General features: G+C 38.1%; 1 protein-coding gene across 2 annotated transcripts in view; it reads left to right on the top strand.

Annotated features, from left to right (window-relative positions):
- The window catches only part of LOC126187924 (mitotic checkpoint protein BUB3), a 71,530-nt gene extending 52,412 nt beyond the window's left edge, over window positions 1–19,118 (top strand). For both annotated transcript variants that reach the window (XM_049929286.1, XM_049929285.1), the window contains exons 6-8: window positions 6,679–6,824; window positions 10,328–10,467; window positions 18,647–19,118. In XM_049929286.1, coding sequence (XP_049785243.1) covers window positions 6,679–6,824; window positions 10,328–10,467; window positions 18,647–18,765 — 405 coding nt within the window. In that variant the 3' untranslated portion in view covers window positions 18,766–19,118. The remainder of the gene's footprint in view (window positions 1–6,678; window positions 6,825–10,327; window positions 10,468–18,646) is intronic.
- The last annotated feature ends 307 nt before the right edge of the window (window positions 19,119–19,425 follow it).

Below are 19,425 nucleotides of genomic sequence, written 5' to 3'. Positions count from 1 at the left end.
AGTACATAAGCAGAAACAGCTAGGGTTGCACAATGTTAAGAAATTGCATGTATATTTCAAAGATACGTACCCAGATGTAAATATTGGATTCTCGAAATTTTGTGAGCTGTGGCCAAAACACCGTGTCCTTGTGTATATCAGTGGGACCCATGCTGTTTGTTCATGTGTCTCTCACCAAAATTTTAAGTTAATAGTTGAAGGGTATAAATTGAGAGCTAACAAAGTGTGAAGAATGCATATTATGATCATATAAACAGTGTGCACTATTTGTTATATGCAAGCCTGCACTTCCAGCATGTTTCTTAGGTGGATGTACCCATTGTACAAGTTGGGTAGAACTGACGGATTAGCCGTTTGAACTGTTTGGTTTGAACTGCATTGACGAAATTACAAACAAATGTTGGTTAACTACAGGTAGGTTAGTTCTTGAGATGATTTGTTTGTAGCTTGTTTCAGATACGCAAATAATAATTAAATATGCCATGTATCATACGTGGGAATATCTGATTGCCTTCAGCATAATACTGTGTGTGTGTGTGTGTGTGTGTGTGTGTGTGTGTGTTCTTTACAGCACAGTTTCATCAATTTCTTAAAATGTCACATTCCAACTCCAAAGCACATTTACCACTTTTCGAATGAAAATGCTGCCCAATACAGAAACAGAAACCAGGAAAACTTTGAATGGAATTTTTTTTGCTTTGGCACATGGTAAAGGACCTTGTGTTGTGGTTGCAGGCACTGTAAAGAGACTAGCCATACTTACCAGCCTCAAGTGACCTCATGAAAACCATATTTTGACGCAACAGTTGTTTCAGTGTTGCAAAGAAATATTCCTTCGTGTGTCTTCGACTATACGTCAGTTTCCAGTTATGACTAAGACATTACCAAGCTGAAGCAACATTTCAAGAATACAAGTAGGATTCTATTTAACTGTGAGTTCCATTGCATAATACCTATTAATAAAGGTATAATAAAAACAGACACATATTCTTCGTCTGTAGTGAACAGAGTGGAGTCAGTGATGGATATGTGGAAACAAATGCTGTTAACAGACAGGCATGGATTTGCTGCCAGTATGTATGACAGTCATTGGTGGGTTGCATATGTTTTACAAAGTTATGAAGGAACAAATGAAGTACAGGCCAGCTTCTTGCATCCACATGGACCATTTCCATCACTTGTGTTTCTTTCCACAGCAGACTCTTGTGTTTTCAGAAGATGTGACATTCACACAAGACTAGATCCAGTGACACTACTAGAAGGACATACTCTTTCCCTGCATCGGTCTGGTGAACATTAACAATTTAATTGGAGACTTGTAAAACAAGGTGTAACCACATTGTATTGCCTTTCCATTGAAGCTACACTGTAAATTGTTCATAATACTACTACAGTAATATAAACGCTATTTTTGTACAACATTACTTATGAGTTGTATTTTTTAATAATTTCTGTTTTATATTTATGTGCTACGTTCTGCAATTTGATATTTTACTGATTCTGACAAAATAATGTTTTGAGCACGATGCCTTTGATGTGTCATCTTGATATTTGCCATGTTTATGGTAGCGTATTGGAGCAGTATATCTTTTTTTTTTTTATAAAAAGGAATAAAGTGGGATGTTTTGAGATATTAGAGGTCAAAGATTAAGTCAGTGATTTTGAATTTGAAAGTTCTTAGAAACCCATCATGCTGCATCTCAGTGTAAAGATGTACTCATTAGCTTTTCAGTGTCAGAAGTTTCGTTGCTGTATCTGGATTAGATGTCCCTCTCTTGCCCTTTCTGTGTACCTCCTTCCCCTCCTAATTGCCCTCACTTTTCTTCCTTTTTACTCCCATTTTACTTGAAAATCTTTCTGCTGTCGTCCATTCCACCATTATATTTGTACTGCTCTTTTTTACACGTGTATTTGTGTTTACTTTTTTTATATTAGATCTACTTTCCATTATGATGAACAGTGAAGACACCATTCATGTAACTACCATTTGAGACTATACATAGGACCTTACTTCATCTTTCTCCCTCTGTCACTTTTCCCCCCCATGTTGTGGTTGCTAACCACTGACCACTTGAGAGGAACCCTTTTCTTAATTGCTGTGAAATCTGATTCATATCTGATATTCCATTATTGTTTTCTGTCTATACTACATTATATTTGTCAGCACCAAGCACCTAGCACTTCTCCTGGTTTCTCTCTTTGTTTGTAACCATTTCTTTATATTTCTGTAGTTATCAATGGAAAAATGTTCAGTTCTGTAAACATATGTAGGACTGTTTAGTCGTGATAGTCATGACCGTTTTTGAACATGTTTTGACAAATAGAGATTTTCACTAAACAGTTATAATTATCTATACTATCATAACAAATTTAACTTGAAAGACAGTCTCAAGAAACACACTCATAATTCTTATGTTTGCTCAAAACTTTGAAAAAGGTGCTTCTTTTATGGGTGTCAAGATGAAATTGTGATGGTTACCAATGTAATTTTAGCATTAAGTCCAAATTTGCCATAATCTCATTTAATGCTGTCCTTTGTAGTTTTCTCTCAACATACTGACTTGAGGCACCATTACACCAAACCAGCTTCCACTCTTTATTATGTTAGCAATTTTGTGGTGGAAGTGTAATACATAAGTGTGGTATCCTGACCATGTGTGTATGAAGGCCTGCCGGACGATATGGAAATTGGTGACAGCCATTAGGTGTCTTGGCAACATCTGCAGGCGCTGCTGACATCGCCGTAAGTGCTTCTGCCTAGACATGCCCTCTGTGCCGGTGTATCGACGCCCATGGTTTCCCTTTAAAGCCGGCAACGTAGTGATCCTGCAATCAGTTGTAGTTTTTCTGCACTACAGTATTGATCCTGCTACACATCGCTGTCTTGGTTCTGAATTAACTACATCTTTATTTTCAATCCTGGTTTGCTCACTGGCCTTGTTATTCTGTCGTGCCATCTCCATTGTCTGTCCTTTTGTCACGTTGTCCACCTGTTGCTCTTTGGTGGTGTGCTGTCGACTCTCTTGGCCAGTTGCCGATCCTCTACTTGTTCCTGAGTCATTCCCAGATTTGTCTGATTCCGGTCTATCTAAATGGTGATTAGATAAAAATAATAGCTGTTTTCCTTAACACTAAACTCGTGGAACAGCAAGAGCAACAGCTGCTCCAACAGCAATTTAAGCAACAGCAGTTCCAACAACAGTTCCATCAAATTGGTTACAGGTTCAAGGTTCCCAACCAATTTAGGTAGTGCTCAGTTCCCAGCCGGAGTGCCTCCTGCCCTGTTTCCGCCACTTAACAATGCAGAGAACGATTGGGTCATGTATTTCTAGTGGCTGAAATGGCACTTCCCTGATTTTGAGGATTTGGATGATGCTCTCCAATGGTTGCTCTTCCTTTCTTAGGCTCCCCCTGAAACATAGAGATGCAGTGCCCTGTTTCTGCCAAGAGACTTGCCCTTTGAGAACTCTTCTGCTCTGGCGATTTTCCAGAGGTACCTGGAACAGTTAGCCGTGTCAGTTTCCGCCTTGTGCTAACTGTCTTGATGACTTCAATGCCACAGGCGCTACACATCGGAACCTCATTGCAACCTTTGTCCTTCTTTACTAAATTGCGTGAGTCAGGGATCTTGTGCCACATATGCAGAAGTCAGTGTTTTGAGGAGTAAGTGAAATACCTTGGCCACTTGCTCAACAAAGATGAGATCCATTCCACTGACTACAATGTTTCTACCATTGACACTCTACCCCACTCCCTTTTACAGGAGCTTTTTTGGGGAAGGTGAATTATTGTCCAAAGTGCCTTACACAAGTGGCCCACATCCATTCAATCATTTGCAACAGAAGGGCATTCAGTACAGGTGGACAGGTAGGTGCCTGTGAGTTGCGCTAAGCAACTTTCCTTATGGCCTCTACTCCATCGTGTCTACAGGTTTTGGCTGCAGGAGCCTCTTCACGTGGCATTGTTGCAATACTGGTGCATAAGAACGAGGATAGTACTGAGCAATTAATGTGCTATTCATCAGAGATGCTGACACCTGCTTGAAAAAAGATTTGCAGATTGAAAACAAAATTTTGGTGATTGCCTTTGACTTTAAGAAATTCCATGTTTACCTATTAGGGACCATTTTACCCTCGTTATGAACCACAAACCACTAATAGCTCCCTTTCGGCCCTACTCTTGGCATCCAGAGTGGGCTGCATGACTCCAGTGTTGGGCGCTCTTCCTCAACTTCCACATTTAAGTACAAGCCCACAGCACAGAATGCAAATGCAGATGCCCTTTCTTGTCTGCCCTCGAGGCCCGACCCAGCATTTGACCAAAAGGAAATTCCCTGTTTCCACAATGATGAGGAATGACAGCACACCTCAGATGGTATTCCCATTACAGGAAACATGCCTGCTGGCTGGGACTTAGCAAAGTTGTGAAGGCCACGGTGTGTGACTGTTCCGCTTGTGCCTTGTGCCTGGCACCAGGCTGCTCCAACCAAGTCTTATGCTGCCAGCTGCCCACCCTCTCCCATGCTCGACCACCTGTGGGACAGCATTCATCTGGACTTTGCTGGCCTCTTTATGGGATGTATGTGGCTCATTCTCATGGACAAGTGTTGTGACTATTCATATATTGTCAGCATGGAGTCCACCACCACTGGTGCTACTGACACTGCTTCCATCCTGATCCTAGCAATCTAAGGGCTTCCCTGCACTATCATCTCAGACACTGGACTCCAATTCACAGCAGCAGCATCCAAACAGGTCTGCATCTCCAATGGCATCAAGTCTGCTGTTTCAACCCTTCTCTAAAGGCGAAGTGGAGGGTATGGTGCGTATGTTTAAGTAACAGATGTTGAAAGTGGTAGGTACTTCCACCAGCACGGCCTTGCTCATTCTGTTTCTGCCCATGGCTGTAGCCCCGCGGAGATTTTTGGTGGGTGACAGCCACGTACTCTCCTCCAATTCCTGGCTTCAAAGCTCATGGAACACTGGAAATGACACACAGCGTGCTTACTGCCGGGTGGAGCTTTGTATGCATGCTCGGATTGAGTGAGACCCTTGTGGATGCTCGTCGCCTTCAGTGGGCAGCACCATACGATTGTGGACACTATGAGATGTGAGTGCTGGCATACAAGCCAGCTACATCTGCTCCTACTGACTGTTCTGCCAGTATGTAAATTGAAGACAGCCATTAGGCGGTGCAGACAAGTCTGCAGGTGCTACTGTTGCCGCTGTGAGTGCAACCACATAGATATGCCTGCTGTGCTGATCTATTGGCACCCACGCTTACCTCTAAAACCAGCAGCGCAGTGGCTCTGACATCAGTTGCGATTTCTCTGTTCTATAATATTCATTCTGAATTCGCTACATCTTAGTTTTCAATCTTGGTTTGCTTGCTGGACTTGTTATTCTGTCGTGTCATCTCTGTTGTCTCTCTGTCTCTCGTGTTCTCCATCTCTTTGGTGCTTAGCTAGTCAGCCAGTTTCTGCTGGTTCTCGAGTTGTTCCCAGTTTTGCCTGATTCTGCTGACTATAATATTATCAATCAGCCTGTTGCCGGTAAAATAAGATCAGATGTAGGTTCTGGATATTGGTAGGCTGTCATCACCAGATCTCGGAGTTGTTTATGCCTACTGCCACAAATACGTTATGAAGTGGCAGTGAAGGAAGGATCGGTTAGAATGTACGTGATATCGTGATATTGAAGCACAAGCTGTCATTGAATCATTTTAATAGGCAGCTGTTGGGACATATCCTTTCTCCCTCTTCCCTTTTGCTAATACCATCATCAGCTTTCAGCTCCATAAGCAATGTTTACTTCTTGTCGTTGATCTGCCCATTTCATCCACGCTTGGTATTTGGTGTGTACATTGTGTTCATGTACATAGAGATTCCTTGCCATCGAGGGCTTTCCCATGGACAGAGTCCAGCTGTCCATATTAAGATTTTCTGTAATTTCCCTAAATCTCATAAGGTAAATTCCGGCATAGTTTCTTTGAAAATAGCACATACCATTGACTTCTCTAGTTCCAGCTTTTGCTCTGTCACTAATGACCGTGTCATCAACGGGATCTTATATCTCCTTTCTTACCTTCCTTTCTTCCCATAGATAGAGTAAAAACTGTTTTCAGGAATGAGCTGATAATTCTGTACCAAAGAAGTATCTGAGATGAGATGTGCCATTGTAAAGGTATAGCAATGTAGATGAATTTTAGGTAACAGTTTTTATTTTAATTTTGTTTTATTTTTTAGGGTTTCTGTCTTCTAATAGAAGCTAAGAATGAAAGACGTGGCAAAGACTGGTGATGTGTGTTTAGGAGCATGCTCAGAGCAGGGTCCTGATCTAATGAATTCAAGATTGATAGTAACAATGAGAAATATGAAATCTGAACATTAAGATAGATAATGCAACCTAGGGGAAAGTTTATTTTACGTTTAAGTGCCCTGTGTCTGTGTATCATCATTGTAAGGTTCTTTGATATGGGTGTATGTAGCATATAAATGTTAATGTTTGAATTAATGGTTTGACCTAGATTCTGGTATATGAGATTTGCCCCATCGGATAATTTTACTTACCGACATGAAGAAATAATATCCTACATATTCTCAGATTATTACTTTGAACAATGTTGGAACTTGCCCAGAAAATGTGGTATTGCCTGACAGACTTTTCTGATGCTTTGCAGGGTTATGTCCTGAGCAGCATTGAAGGTAGAGTGGCAGTCGAGTATCTTGACACTAGCCCGGAAGTACAAAAGAAAAAATATGCTTTCAAATGCCATCGTATTAAGGAAGGTGGAATTGAAAACATTTATCCTGTCAATGCTATAAGGTAAGTTTTACGCATACACTAGCACTTTTGAAACCTCTACAAGTTAGAAGATCACTGAACCATTAATCTCTATAAATGACAGTGACTTCCATGAAATGTAGGGAAACACTCAGTTTATCAATATAATGTTTGTTTCTCTGTGCATGGTATAATGCTTCAGGGAACAGAAATTAATTCTATGAGAAGTGTTGAACTCTGAAGGGAGTGTAGTGCTTTTTCAGGATGTCAAAGATAAAAATTGGTGCTTTCATTATGCGATAACTGTAAGATATTTTAATTGAGTGTATCTCTGCATGGAATTTTTTTAAATTGTATTATATTCCTTTTCCTGTGTTCCTGCTTTTCTTAAACATACTGAAGCAAAATATGTAGCAACTGCAGTAAGTTGATTGGCGTTTGAATTTGACATATTTAGGGTAAAGGGATAGCTTTGATTACTTTCAGTCACGTAATTGTGGATCACATTTATGTTAGGAGTGAGTGGGTGGTTGATGTGTTGAGCAAGATGTGATCAGTTCACAAACTTATATTAAAACTGAAGCCTTATTTATGACAAGTAAAAGTTAGCTTTAGGATTGGAAATTGATCTCTGATATTTCTTTCATGGGTGGTAATTTTATATTTGTGCCTCTTGAACTTCAAGCTTCAGCTTTGAACTGGCTTATATCCTTTCTTTACAAGTCCCCAAAAGGTTCTCATGTTGTTGTGCTACTGCCTGGCCTACAATAATGGAGACAATGGAGAGATACACTTCAACATACTCTCAATCTTGTAACTGTCATGAAATTCTTTCACTCTTGTTACGTTGCTTATTTGTGACACTTTTACTATTCAAACTTTGAGTTGCGCCTTGGGTGGATTAAGTAGAAGAGTAGTGGTAAGGAATGACAGGAATCTACAGTTTAATTCTGTCACACCATTTTCACTTTTCACAAATGATAACTAGGCTTAATACTTCTAATGATTGGCATCATTAATTGTCAACAAATGTGTGCAGATATTGAAATAGCATGGAAGAATGAGTTTAAATAATTTCAGACAAGGGCTACAGTACTACCTCAGAATTGCTTGATGACTGTTTATATTTCACTGGATGAAAAGAAAATGTTGTGTCTTAGATGAGTTTGGTTTTCATGTCAAGTCAGAGGAAGAGCCAAATTTGAGAAATAAAGAAGAAAGATAGGAAACTGTTTCGAAGTGCAACTTGATGCATTCATGCCATTATGACAGCTGTGAGTTGCTGAATTGGTTACTTCTGCTTCCAACTCACTATGGAAGTGCTTCAATAATCCTTTGTAATAAGAGCTAGTTACTGTTTTACTCTTTTCCAAACCTCTTGATTTTAATGGCGAGTTCCAAAAAATGCTTGCCACATCTTTTCCCGCCAGTTTAACAGATTTAACTGTTTCGTTGCACAGTCACCTATGTCACCCTCTTTTACATTGCTTGTGCTTCTAGGAATAATGATAACATGATTCATCTACAGTCATAGAACGATACCAGGAGTCTTTCAGATGATGCGTTAACTTCCTTGATCACAAATAGTGTTCCTCAAGAAATTTTGGTGTCAAGCATGTAGTGGTCTTTCCTGGAGCTATACCTAGGAGAAAGCAACATATTGGTTGACCCTACTTAGAGTTCAACAGTAAACGACTCCATGTGCAAAACCCCTCTCTTGCAGCATCTGCCGCTGGAGTTGGCTTAGCATCTCATTGACACTTTCGTGCTTACTAAATGATTATGTAAGAAAATGCACTGCTCTTCTGTGGATGGTCTCTTCTTTCTCCATAAATTCTGCCTAGTATGGATGCCACACTGAGAAGAATTGCTCAAGTATTGTTGGAATGAGGGTTTCTTGTGTTACCTCTCTCATGGGTAAACTATACTTCCTGAGGATTCTTTCAGTGAATCTCAGTCTACAATCTGCTTTACCTGCATTTAATTTTTTGCAGCAAATCCAGTTTCAAATCACTTCATACATGTACTGACAATATTATGAAAAGGATAGATCGCTACTCACTCACAGTGTAGTGGAGATGTTGAGTCAAGACTGCTAGACAATTGTGTTTGCATTCGTGTGTGTGTGTGTGTGTGTGTGTGTGTGTTTTGTCTAATTCAGAAGAAGGCCTAATGGCTAAAAGCTTACTTGTGTAATGGTCTTTTTGTTGTGCCTATCTACAACTTAACATCTATACACTATGATGATTAACAATCTGTCCTTTTTCATAATATTGTCATTATTTCATAATGGATTTTCCATTGTTTCTTCATGTACTCCTAGATATTTTTGGAGGTGACTGCTTCCAGTGATTCTTCTGCAGTTATGTAATTGTACAATAACAAGGCTTCTGCCTATTTATCCACAATCTGTTATATTTGTTTATGTTGAGGGTCCTTTCTTAATCCCTGCAAAATCAATCTTCTGCAGGTCATCTTGCATTTCATTACAATTTTGTAGATTGCAACTTCTCTGTATATAACAGTATCATCCACAAAATACCTCTGGGGAACTTCCAACATTATCCATTTGCTCATTTATGTATATTGTGAAATGTAATGCTCCTATAACAGTCCCTTGAGGTAAGTCCAAAGTTACTTTTATGTCTAAAGATTTGTCCCTGTTGAGAATGATATGCCATGTTCTGTTTCCTAGAATCTCTTCAGTCCAATCACACAACTGTTCTGATATTCCATGTGCTCTTATTTTGTTCAGAATTGGGTTACAAACAGTCGTCATTTTCAGAGCCCATGTAGAAATGTCATTTCGCACGAACATATAACATTCCAAAATTCTACAAGAGGCCGACATCGAAAGATACAGGCCTACAGTTTTATGAGCCTGTTCAACAACCTGTCTTGAAAATGAGATTGACTTGTGCCCCCCCCCCCCCCCCCTAAAAAAAAAAAAAAAAAACACCTAAGAACACTTTGCTCTTCAGGTACCCTACCTAGGGTGCACTGCAATGAGCAAGTGTGGTGGCACTATGCTTAATACTATAATACTTTGACCTTCTTATTTCTCTCTTACACCTTTCCCTTCATCTTTCCTCCTGTTTCTCCTCTTACCAGGAGGATCTGTCTGCCTTAGCTTGACTGTCGACTTGCCTCCCCCCTCTCCTGTTTCCATCCTCCTTCCCCCAATCATTATTTTTTTCTCTCTGAACAAGGGACAATAGTTCTGAAAGATGCAGTGCTGTGACATATTTTTATTTATTGGTAGAAACGGGAGGTATGCCTCCTGCCAGCTTAGTCTTTTTCTGTCGAATTTTAACAATTTTATGAATGGAGTAAACTTGGTAGTGTTAAAGTGCATCACTGTCACATTCTGTAGTTACTGACTATATATTAGATTACACTTGGGTAATTTCCAAAGTGTTCTACCCATATGCTAATATAATCTTTCTCACAAAATCTGTAATTTGATACAATTTTACTAGAATAAATATGCTTCAGAGATCATTTAAAAGTATTTCACTATTAAACTTGTACTGCATTTTTCTCAGTTTTCATAACGGCTACAACACGTTTGCGACTGGTGGATCCGACTGCTATGTTAACATATGGGATGGATTCAACAAGAAACGTTTGTGCCAGTTTCACAGATACTCTGCTCCAATATCATCATTGTGTTTCAGCAATGATGGTAAGTAAATCTCAAACTGTAATTTAATTATAAGACTATAAGAATGTTGTACCCTAAGTTAAAATCTTGAAAAACTGTTCTGAAAATCTGTGGCAACTATCTTAATTCATAACTGTGAATACACAGTGGTATGTCTTCCACAAATTCAAATTTAGGCTACAAAACAAACTAGTACCTGAAGCTGTGTAGTGGATATCCTCCTCATTGAATGTTGTGGGACACTTTTAATTCTTATGGTTTGTTCTTTAACTGAATACATGTGAGCAGTTTGACACACACCTAAAATTTGCCCATAATAAACTAAGTATCCTTATGTGTTCTCTCAGGTTTTCTCAGTATGATTGATTAATAGCGAATTTCTGGGTGTTTAGCTAAATTAGTTTCCATTTCTTGCACAGTATTTCGATGACCAACCCAGCTGTCATCTTCAGGTGCTGTGATTTCTGCTACTAATATGTACTCACTGTCTGGGCTCCAACCAGACTGTGAGCTGTTATTGGTCCCACACTGCTATGTGTAGCAGAGTTTGATTTATGATGTCCACTGTGACCATTGATAATCTTTTGTTTTACAGAATAGGCACTGATATTCCATGAAACGCAAATTCTATCAGCATTTTCCAATTCTGATGGGTGTGACAATCGGCAAGATTTTAATAAATTGAGTGCCACATCCTCCAGTGTTGTTTAAATTAAAACCTGTATTCCTGTTTATTATGTTTCCTTAAATCTTCATTTCAATAGTCTCCTTAATTATACCTCCCCAGAAACGTGGCATTTGCACTACGACACTGGTATCATGATATTTCGTTTCATGATTATATTTGAGGCAGTGTTTGGGGACAGCTGATATGCTTGGTTGTTGTAACTGAATGTGTCACTGATGTTCCTTGCATCTGCCCTGTGCCCAATAAAGATATGCCACATTTGCATAGAATGTGATACCCGACTTTTGGAGACATGTACTGTTTTTAACATCCAAAGTATACTTTTTATCTTAGCTGAAGAGAGCAAAATACTCTGGATGACATGTGTCTGTAGGATTCCACCTATCTTCCTGGGTATTGGGTCAGTATAAGGAAGATAAGTGATTTTTGGCTTCTCTTCCTCAATCTGTCTCCACCTCTCTCCGAGGCATTCTTGATTTTGATTGCATCACCCATTCAATTTGATGATCTGAGAATCCATTCCTTCAGAACACCAGTCATAAGTGCTAATTCTCCAACAAGGCTCTGTATATCTGAAATTGTCAGAGCTCTATGGATCAGAGTATTTTTTGTGACAAGTGGTAATGGCTCGAGGCATGTAGATAGAGATTAGTTTATGTACACTGTGACCTAGGGAGCCATTTAGTTTTCTCTTGACTAACATGGTGAGGAAAGGTAATTGACGCTCCTTTCAAGTTTTATTTTGTTTTAAATATTTTGATATAATTTAAATGTTCCAGGAAGTTGTGAAGCATTTCCACTCTAAGTGGCCGTGCCACATACCAATAGAAACATGATGTTTTTAACTTGGCGGGTTCTAGTACCTTTGCTTCAAAGTATTCCATATACAGGTTTGCTACGACGAGTGATAACGGATTATCTGTAGCCATACCATTGGTTTGTTTATAATATTTACTATTGAACAGAAATGAGTTGGTCAGGATGTGACTAAAAAGTTCTGTGAAACAACTGATGAACTTTTCCACGATGAATTCCAAGGAAATGGAACTCTCATAAAGATGGAGACTACACTGAAACTAACAATAATGTCTGTATCCTGGAGCTGCAGTTGACTGAGGTGATGTAAGTAATCAGTGGAGTTGTGTATGTGGAGAAGTGTGAACGTCCATTTGCAACTCCGACAACTATTTGCATTGCGTCAGTCAAATACAGCTCCAGGATACAAATATTAAGGCCAGTTTTGATTTAGTCTCCCTCTTTATGAGAGTTCCACTTCCTGATTCCTTGGAACTCATTGTGGAAAAGTTTGATGATTTCACGTAACTTTTTGGGTGCATTCTGACATCAACTTATTTCCTGTTTAATGGAAAATACGAGGAACAAACTGAAGGTGTGGTGATTAGTAGTCCATCACCACCTGTCATGGGGAACCTGTACATGAAACACTTTGAAGCAGGGGCACTAGAATATGCCAAGTTGAAACCATTATGTTTTTATTGGTACTTGGATGCCACATTTGTAGTATAGCCACATGGAGCAGAAAAGCTTAAAGAGTTCCTGGAACATGTAGACTCTATCCATTGAAATATAAAATATGTAATAGAACTTGAAAAGAGGACCAACTTCCTGTCCTCACAGTGTTGGTTGAGAGAAGACTGGATGGATCCCTGGGTCACAGTGCATATTGATAACCTACACACACGAAACTACCTCCACAGCTGGAGCTATCACCATCCGCCACAAAAAAATACTCTGGTCCATAGAACTCAAACACTTTAAGATGAGGAGAATCTTGCTGCATAATTACAACACTGGTTAAAATTGAATGGATGGTGCAATCAAGATCAAGAATGCCTGAGAGAGAGAGAGAGAGAGAGAGAGAGAGAGTGAGAGAGCTGGACAGACTGAGGAAGAGAAGCCAAAAACCGCTTACCTGCATTATACTGGCCCAGTATCTGGAAAGATTGGTAGATTCCTATGGACATGCCATCCAGTGTATTTTACACCCTTCCACTAAGATAAAAAGTATACTTTGGAATGTTAAAGACGACCTGTCTCCAAAGTTGGATGCATGTCGCATTCTGTGCGAATGTGACATGTTTCCATTGGGCATAGGACAGATCAGGAGTAACTTTCCAAAACACGATTAGTCCACAAATAAAAATTTTACAGGAGAAGCAAAGAACGAATATTAGGCAAAGTTGTGAAGTAAATTAGGAGTTTTGTTGGGTATTTTTTTAAGCTTTAAGAAGTTAGAAGAATGGAATGAGTGAGACAAATCTCACTCCTTATTTAAAGGCAGTGTTGCCAACTGAATTTTTGAAATCTATGAACTTTTCTCATTTTGCATCAGCCAGATAGACATAATGTGTTTTGAAACAAATTTACATAATAAAAAAACCATTGAATGGTTACTTACTATAACTGTTAACAAATTGTCTTTTGTAGCAAATTTACAAATGCTGTATTCTCTAATCACTCACTCAGAATTAAAATTAAGAACGCCATTTTCAAACATTGTTAAAGTGTACAGCCATAATTTTTATCGAACATGCAAATTGTAATATATGCTGTTTTACTCAAAATTATCTAAAACTTTTGTAAGCAGTTAAATCAAAATTATTAATAATTCTTTTCACAACTTAGTTAATTTATTTTAAAATAATTGTAAAATTCTTTTTTACAAGATATTGAAAAGAAAATCATATTTTGGACATCACTATCAAAAAAGTCATTTCAGTTTTCCCAAGTTTTAATTAAAAAATAATGTTCAAAATTTACTGGGTATTATTCTTTCAAACTTCAAAGCATTTGATAGCCTGGTTCCTCCTCCAGGCAATCATACTGTACATCTTCAGCTTTGTCTTCCAGATTGTTCAGCAGCCAATCTCCCTGAAGTATGTCAACATAAAATTTTAAGGAATTGCCGTCCTTCCAACTTTTACCAAATCATTGTTTCAGAAGGACAAATAAATCCTCCTCCTGGTTTTATTGGATGTACCAAACTGAGAACATTTGGGTGGTGGATCTGATCTGTTGCTACACCTCTTTTAGCAAGGTCATATAATTTTTTGATGTATCATCCAAACCGTATGAGGGCTCCATCCTAAAAACAACATGGATTCTTTTCCCCTTCAGTTTCTTTTTTAGTATAACCGATTCATGTCTTTTATCCCACTGGCTTTCTCAAATTTTGGCAGAGGTCCTTGAAGTTCAGAACAACTGTCTATTCCTAGTCTTCAAACATTCCCAATTTTCTGATAAATCCTGTGATATTGTTAAGGAGTGAGTATTTCAGATAGCTTCTGAAGGCTTTTTTCCACAGTACCAAAAGGTCGAACTGCAGGTAAATAGGAGCTACTACGCACTGGAAATGTAATGCGTATCTCTTTTACTGAGTCTGGAGATTTTTTTAACAGCCACTAGTAGAGAAAATGAACCACATGGGCTTTCCTGTTTTGTACAGTGCAGCCATTGCAAAATAGTCTTATTGTTGAAGTATTTTCTTCATATCTGCACTTAATCGGAGCATCTATTAAGGCTAAAGCTACTTTGTTTGAACCTCCACCGGCCTGGTCTTCAATCCAGCAGTAAAGTGGAGACTTATTGTCAGTATCTGTAATACAGAGAGCATAATATGACAGTTCATGTGCGTAATAAGTTTCACCAATAGTGAGTTTTGGCAGGGGTTGGTCTTGCTGCAGATCAAAGCATAAAGACAAACTATTGGGCAGTTCCTCTTTCATAATTTTGTTAATCTGCTTAGCTCTCATTTTGTGAGCAGCAAGTTCAACTTGTGCCCTTTGTCTCTTGGCCAAAACTTTAGTTAGTTTTATTTCATGTTTTATTCTACAGCAGTAACTACAAATATCTATTGTAGGATCACCAAAACCCACATTACATTTTTTTGAGAAAGTGTTACTGAAGAACCACTTTTTTACTTTTAAGGAATCCGGGACACTTTCATTATACATTTTAAAAAGTTTTGTGATATTTAAGTCTGAAGATAGTGTCTTTTACTTTTTTGTCTGCTATAGTGACTTTTTCTAGCCTTCAAATTTGCGATAAATTGTATCACACTATCTTCCTTTGCAAAGTTTTGTTTTGTTCTGTGATCCACTCCTCTTTTTTCACAAATGACATTAACAGCAACTACCGAGGAAACAGTGCTGTTAAGTCAAGTTGTTCCTATTCCAAAGAGCTCTAAAAATCTTGGAACACACCGGAACTTGCAAGCTGTCTACTCTCACTTGACACTTTGTGGTTTGAGTCTTCAGTTTCCCATCCTCTTTCTGAGGATGTCATCGTTTCGGACTGGAGGAAACCATAAATTAAGACAGAATCCTGTCCCGCTGTAGTTTAAGTGTGTGTAGACTTTCGGCCTATTTCTGATTAGATGGTTCAGCAGTTGAATCTTCCTCTTTATGTCCATGAAGAGGCTCAAACTCCAGCATTTCAGGGCCCTTGTCACAGTATCTGAAAGAGTTAAATAGTACATGTTTAAGTGGATTCCTATCCAGAAATTAAAATGAAACAAGTAGTTAGTATGTGTAGTAAAATCAATTTAGTAGACAATCTCACAAAAATTGTCTTTCAAAACATGTTGTCTCTCTATCTGCTCAATCTTCCTTTTTGCAACACCCTTCTGCCACTTCCTAGATCCAGAGGAGTGGTCCCCTACACGTACAACTCCTTCCACACCACTCATGTTTTTCATGAACAAGATACCAACCATCCAATCTGTTTCATGTGACAATGTGATGCCTACAATAATAAGTGGTATGGGTATACAACTGATACATTGTAGAAATGAAACCATAGTAAATGAAGGATGGAGTGTAACAGGTGTGTGTGTGTGTGTGTGTGTGTGTGTGTGTGTGTGTGTGTGTGTGTGTTTTTGTTACATTCCATCCTTCATTTTCCATGTTTCATTTCTACAATGTATCAGTTGTATACCCATACAGCTTGTTATTGTAGGCATTGCATTGTCACATGAAACAGATTGGATGGGCAGTATCTTGTTCACGAAAAATATGACTGATGTGGGAGGAGTTGTACGTGTAGGGGGCCACTCCTCTGGATCTAGGAAGTGGCAGAAGGGTGTTGCAAAAAGGGAGATTGAGCAGATAGAGAGGTAAGATGTTTTGAAAGACAATTTTTGTTAGGTTGTCTACTAAATTGATTTTACTACACATACTAGCTACTTGTTTCATTTTAATTTCTGGATAGGAATCCACTTAAATGTGTACTATTTAACTCTTTCAAAGTGCGCGCGCATGTGCACGTGCGCGCACGTCTCGTGTGCATGTGTGTCTATTGTTGACGAAGGCCTTAATGGCCGAAAGCTATAATTGTGAGAGTCCTTTTGGTGTGCCTATCTGTGACTCAACATCTCCACTATATAGTGAGTAACAACTTAGGTGCCACAGCTTTTGTCTTACTGAAAAAACATTAGTTAGCAGTCGGCAGTAGATGGACTTGTCACGATTCGAACCAATTTCATTGATGGACTTTTTGCACTTTGAACGGAAAGTCAAATTTTGCACCTGATTTAAATGGTTAAAAATATCGTTTTAAGTGCAAACAACACCATAGCTCAGTGTAGCACACCCTGTAGAGTAGAAATTTGCTTCAGACTAGTTTTTGACTGTGAGTGGACTTATTGCGTTTTGAAGCGTCACTCCTCAGATGAAAGGAACATCAGTGACACAGTTGACTAAAACAACCAAGCATATCAGCTGTTGCCAAGCACTGCCTCAAATATAATCATGAAATGAAATACAATGATACCAGTAGTGTGGTGTGAGTGCCAAGTTTCTGTTGAAATAAATGTGTCGGGGAAACATAATAAACAGGAATAATAATTTCAATTTCAATAAGACTGTGGGCCTGGCATGTGATTTATTAAAATCTTGCCGACCATAACATCTATCAGAGTTGGGAGATGTTGAGGGAATTTGCATTTTATGGAATATCAGTGCTTGCTTTGTATAACAAAAGAGCATCAAAGGGTGCAGTGGATGTCAGATATCAAACTTGGCTGTAACTCATGACGTAAGATCAACAGTAGCTCACATAATAGCAGAATTTGTAGCACCTGAAGAAGACGGCTGAGTTGATGGTTGACTTATTGTGCAGAAAATGGAAACAACAACTCTGTAGAACACCTGGAAGCTCACTATTAAATATTCTTATCCTTTTTAAATAAGATTTTCTAGAAATTATGAAAGTTATTCAATGCTTTGTCTAGTGTGTGGGATATCTTGTTAGGAGCTGCACTCATTTTCAGTCACACATGAAGTTAAGGGCTTGCCTATGTTTCAAATGACTGCTTTTTGGAACACCATGCAGTAAAATCTGTATTGGCTGCACCATGGAAATTGTTGTAAATAATATTATGTCGGCAGAATTCAAATTTGGGTGTATTGGGAATGACTGTCTTTCCTTTTGCAATAGGGAGATGTAGTCTTGTTCCCTGACAAATAGCTATTTAAATAAAACACCTTTTAATAAGCAAATAAGTCATCACCGGATGGGAGGGTGGGTGGGGGGCACGTGTGTGTTTATGTTTGTTCATATATTGCAAAAATTGTCCTCTTCATTGCCACACTTAAGTTCACATAGTATAATTAGTTAAGAACAAATGGAAACAAACTACTAAATGTAGCAGTCAGTTTCAGAAGTCAACACATCTGTCTGGTTTCAGATAAAAAGCAACAAATGCATTATTTTTTTTGTTAAAGGTGATTGACTATTAAAGCAATCACTAATGTAGCTTTAATGTTATGAGCCCAAAAGTGTGCGAGTATTTGTTCAACAGTTAGTCAAAAATAAAAAGCAAGAATAATTTCAGTGGAACAAAAGACCGATTGAACAGTTTTTCAAATAGGTTCAATATCTGATGGTGATTGTACAATATGATAATTGATCATCCACTTTTTGTGTTGGAAAGGGCACTTGCTTTTGTGTGTTATATCCAGTTATACTTGCTCAAAAATGCCATGATACATTTGACATTATTTTTAGTGTCTGTAAAAAACATTAATGATAAATATTTTGTTTTCTTTCAATAATGTTATTACTGGGACCCCCCCCCCCCCTCTCTCTCTCTCTCTCTCTCTCTCTCTCTCTCTCTCTCTCTCTCTCTCTCTCTCTCCACATTTTCTTCCCCACTCAACATATATTCACTTTGTCAGCCTTCTCTAACTGTATTACTTTCCTTTTTCTCTGCCACTCTCTCAAGCCAGTGTTGCTCTTTCTCCCCTAGTTCATTTTTTGTCACATTCCCCTTCATTATCTTTGATCCACCCAGTCATCTTCTCACTTTCAAAGCTGTACCTATTGAAATAATTTGCTCTTTAGTTGAATCTATTGTATATATTAATTAGTAACATAATTGAAAATTTAGAAGTTTTCCACTAGCAGGCTGTCGAGATATTGATGTTTTACTAATTAGAAAATGTAACAAGCTACTGTCTTCAATTAGCAACATAACCATTGTTTCTTTTACAGGAACTGTGTTAGCCATTGCCTGTTCATATATATATGAGCAAGAGATGTCACATGAAAATATGCCAGAGGACAGTGTATTCATTCGTTATGTGACAGATCAGGAAACGAAACCAAAATGAACATAAATTGTACAAATTAAATATTGAAATTCTGAATTTAATTTATGCAGGGTAGAGTTTTAAACTGTCATTGAAATATCATCATATTATTGTGAAAGAGTGAAATTTATTTTTTTAAATGTTGCTAAAACTGTTACTGTCTGTGGCACTTGTGTAGTGATGATGGATATTTAACTCAGATCTACATAAAAAGCTACTTCAGTTTATGTTTTCTAGAACATAAGCATTATGGCAAACAAATAACCAAATAGTACAATTGAAACATGGATTTTAAATGCCATTCTTGTAAATGTCTATCCTTTTGTATTATTCTTTTTTTTTTATTAAAACTCAAGTGAGAATGAATAATTTAATTGATTTTATGTTTGGCTACTTGTGTTGTTGTTGTTGTTGTTTTTGCATTGAAAGTTACACGATTGATTGAGTTAAAGTGTGAATGCCGACTTGTTTTATCATTCCTCTTCTTATTACAAAAAACTATTTTCTACTACTCATGCATTAGGAGGTGAATGTAGATGGGTTTGATTTTTAACATATACCTGTTCAGTTTCAGTACTAGTAACTTGACAATTAGATTGAAAATTGTAGACGTGTTTTACTATTTGTGCAGCAAAAAAACTGATGATGGAAGACAGAGAGAGAATATCAAATTTAGACTGG

This window comes from Schistocerca cancellata, chromosome 5 (assembly GCF_023864275.1).
Source record: "Schistocerca cancellata isolate TAMUIC-IGC-003103 chromosome 5, iqSchCanc2.1, whole genome shotgun sequence".
Taxonomy (NCBI): domain Eukaryota; kingdom Metazoa; phylum Arthropoda; class Insecta; order Orthoptera; family Acrididae; genus Schistocerca; species Schistocerca cancellata.
This window is presented reverse-complemented; position numbering and strand designations above follow the sequence as displayed.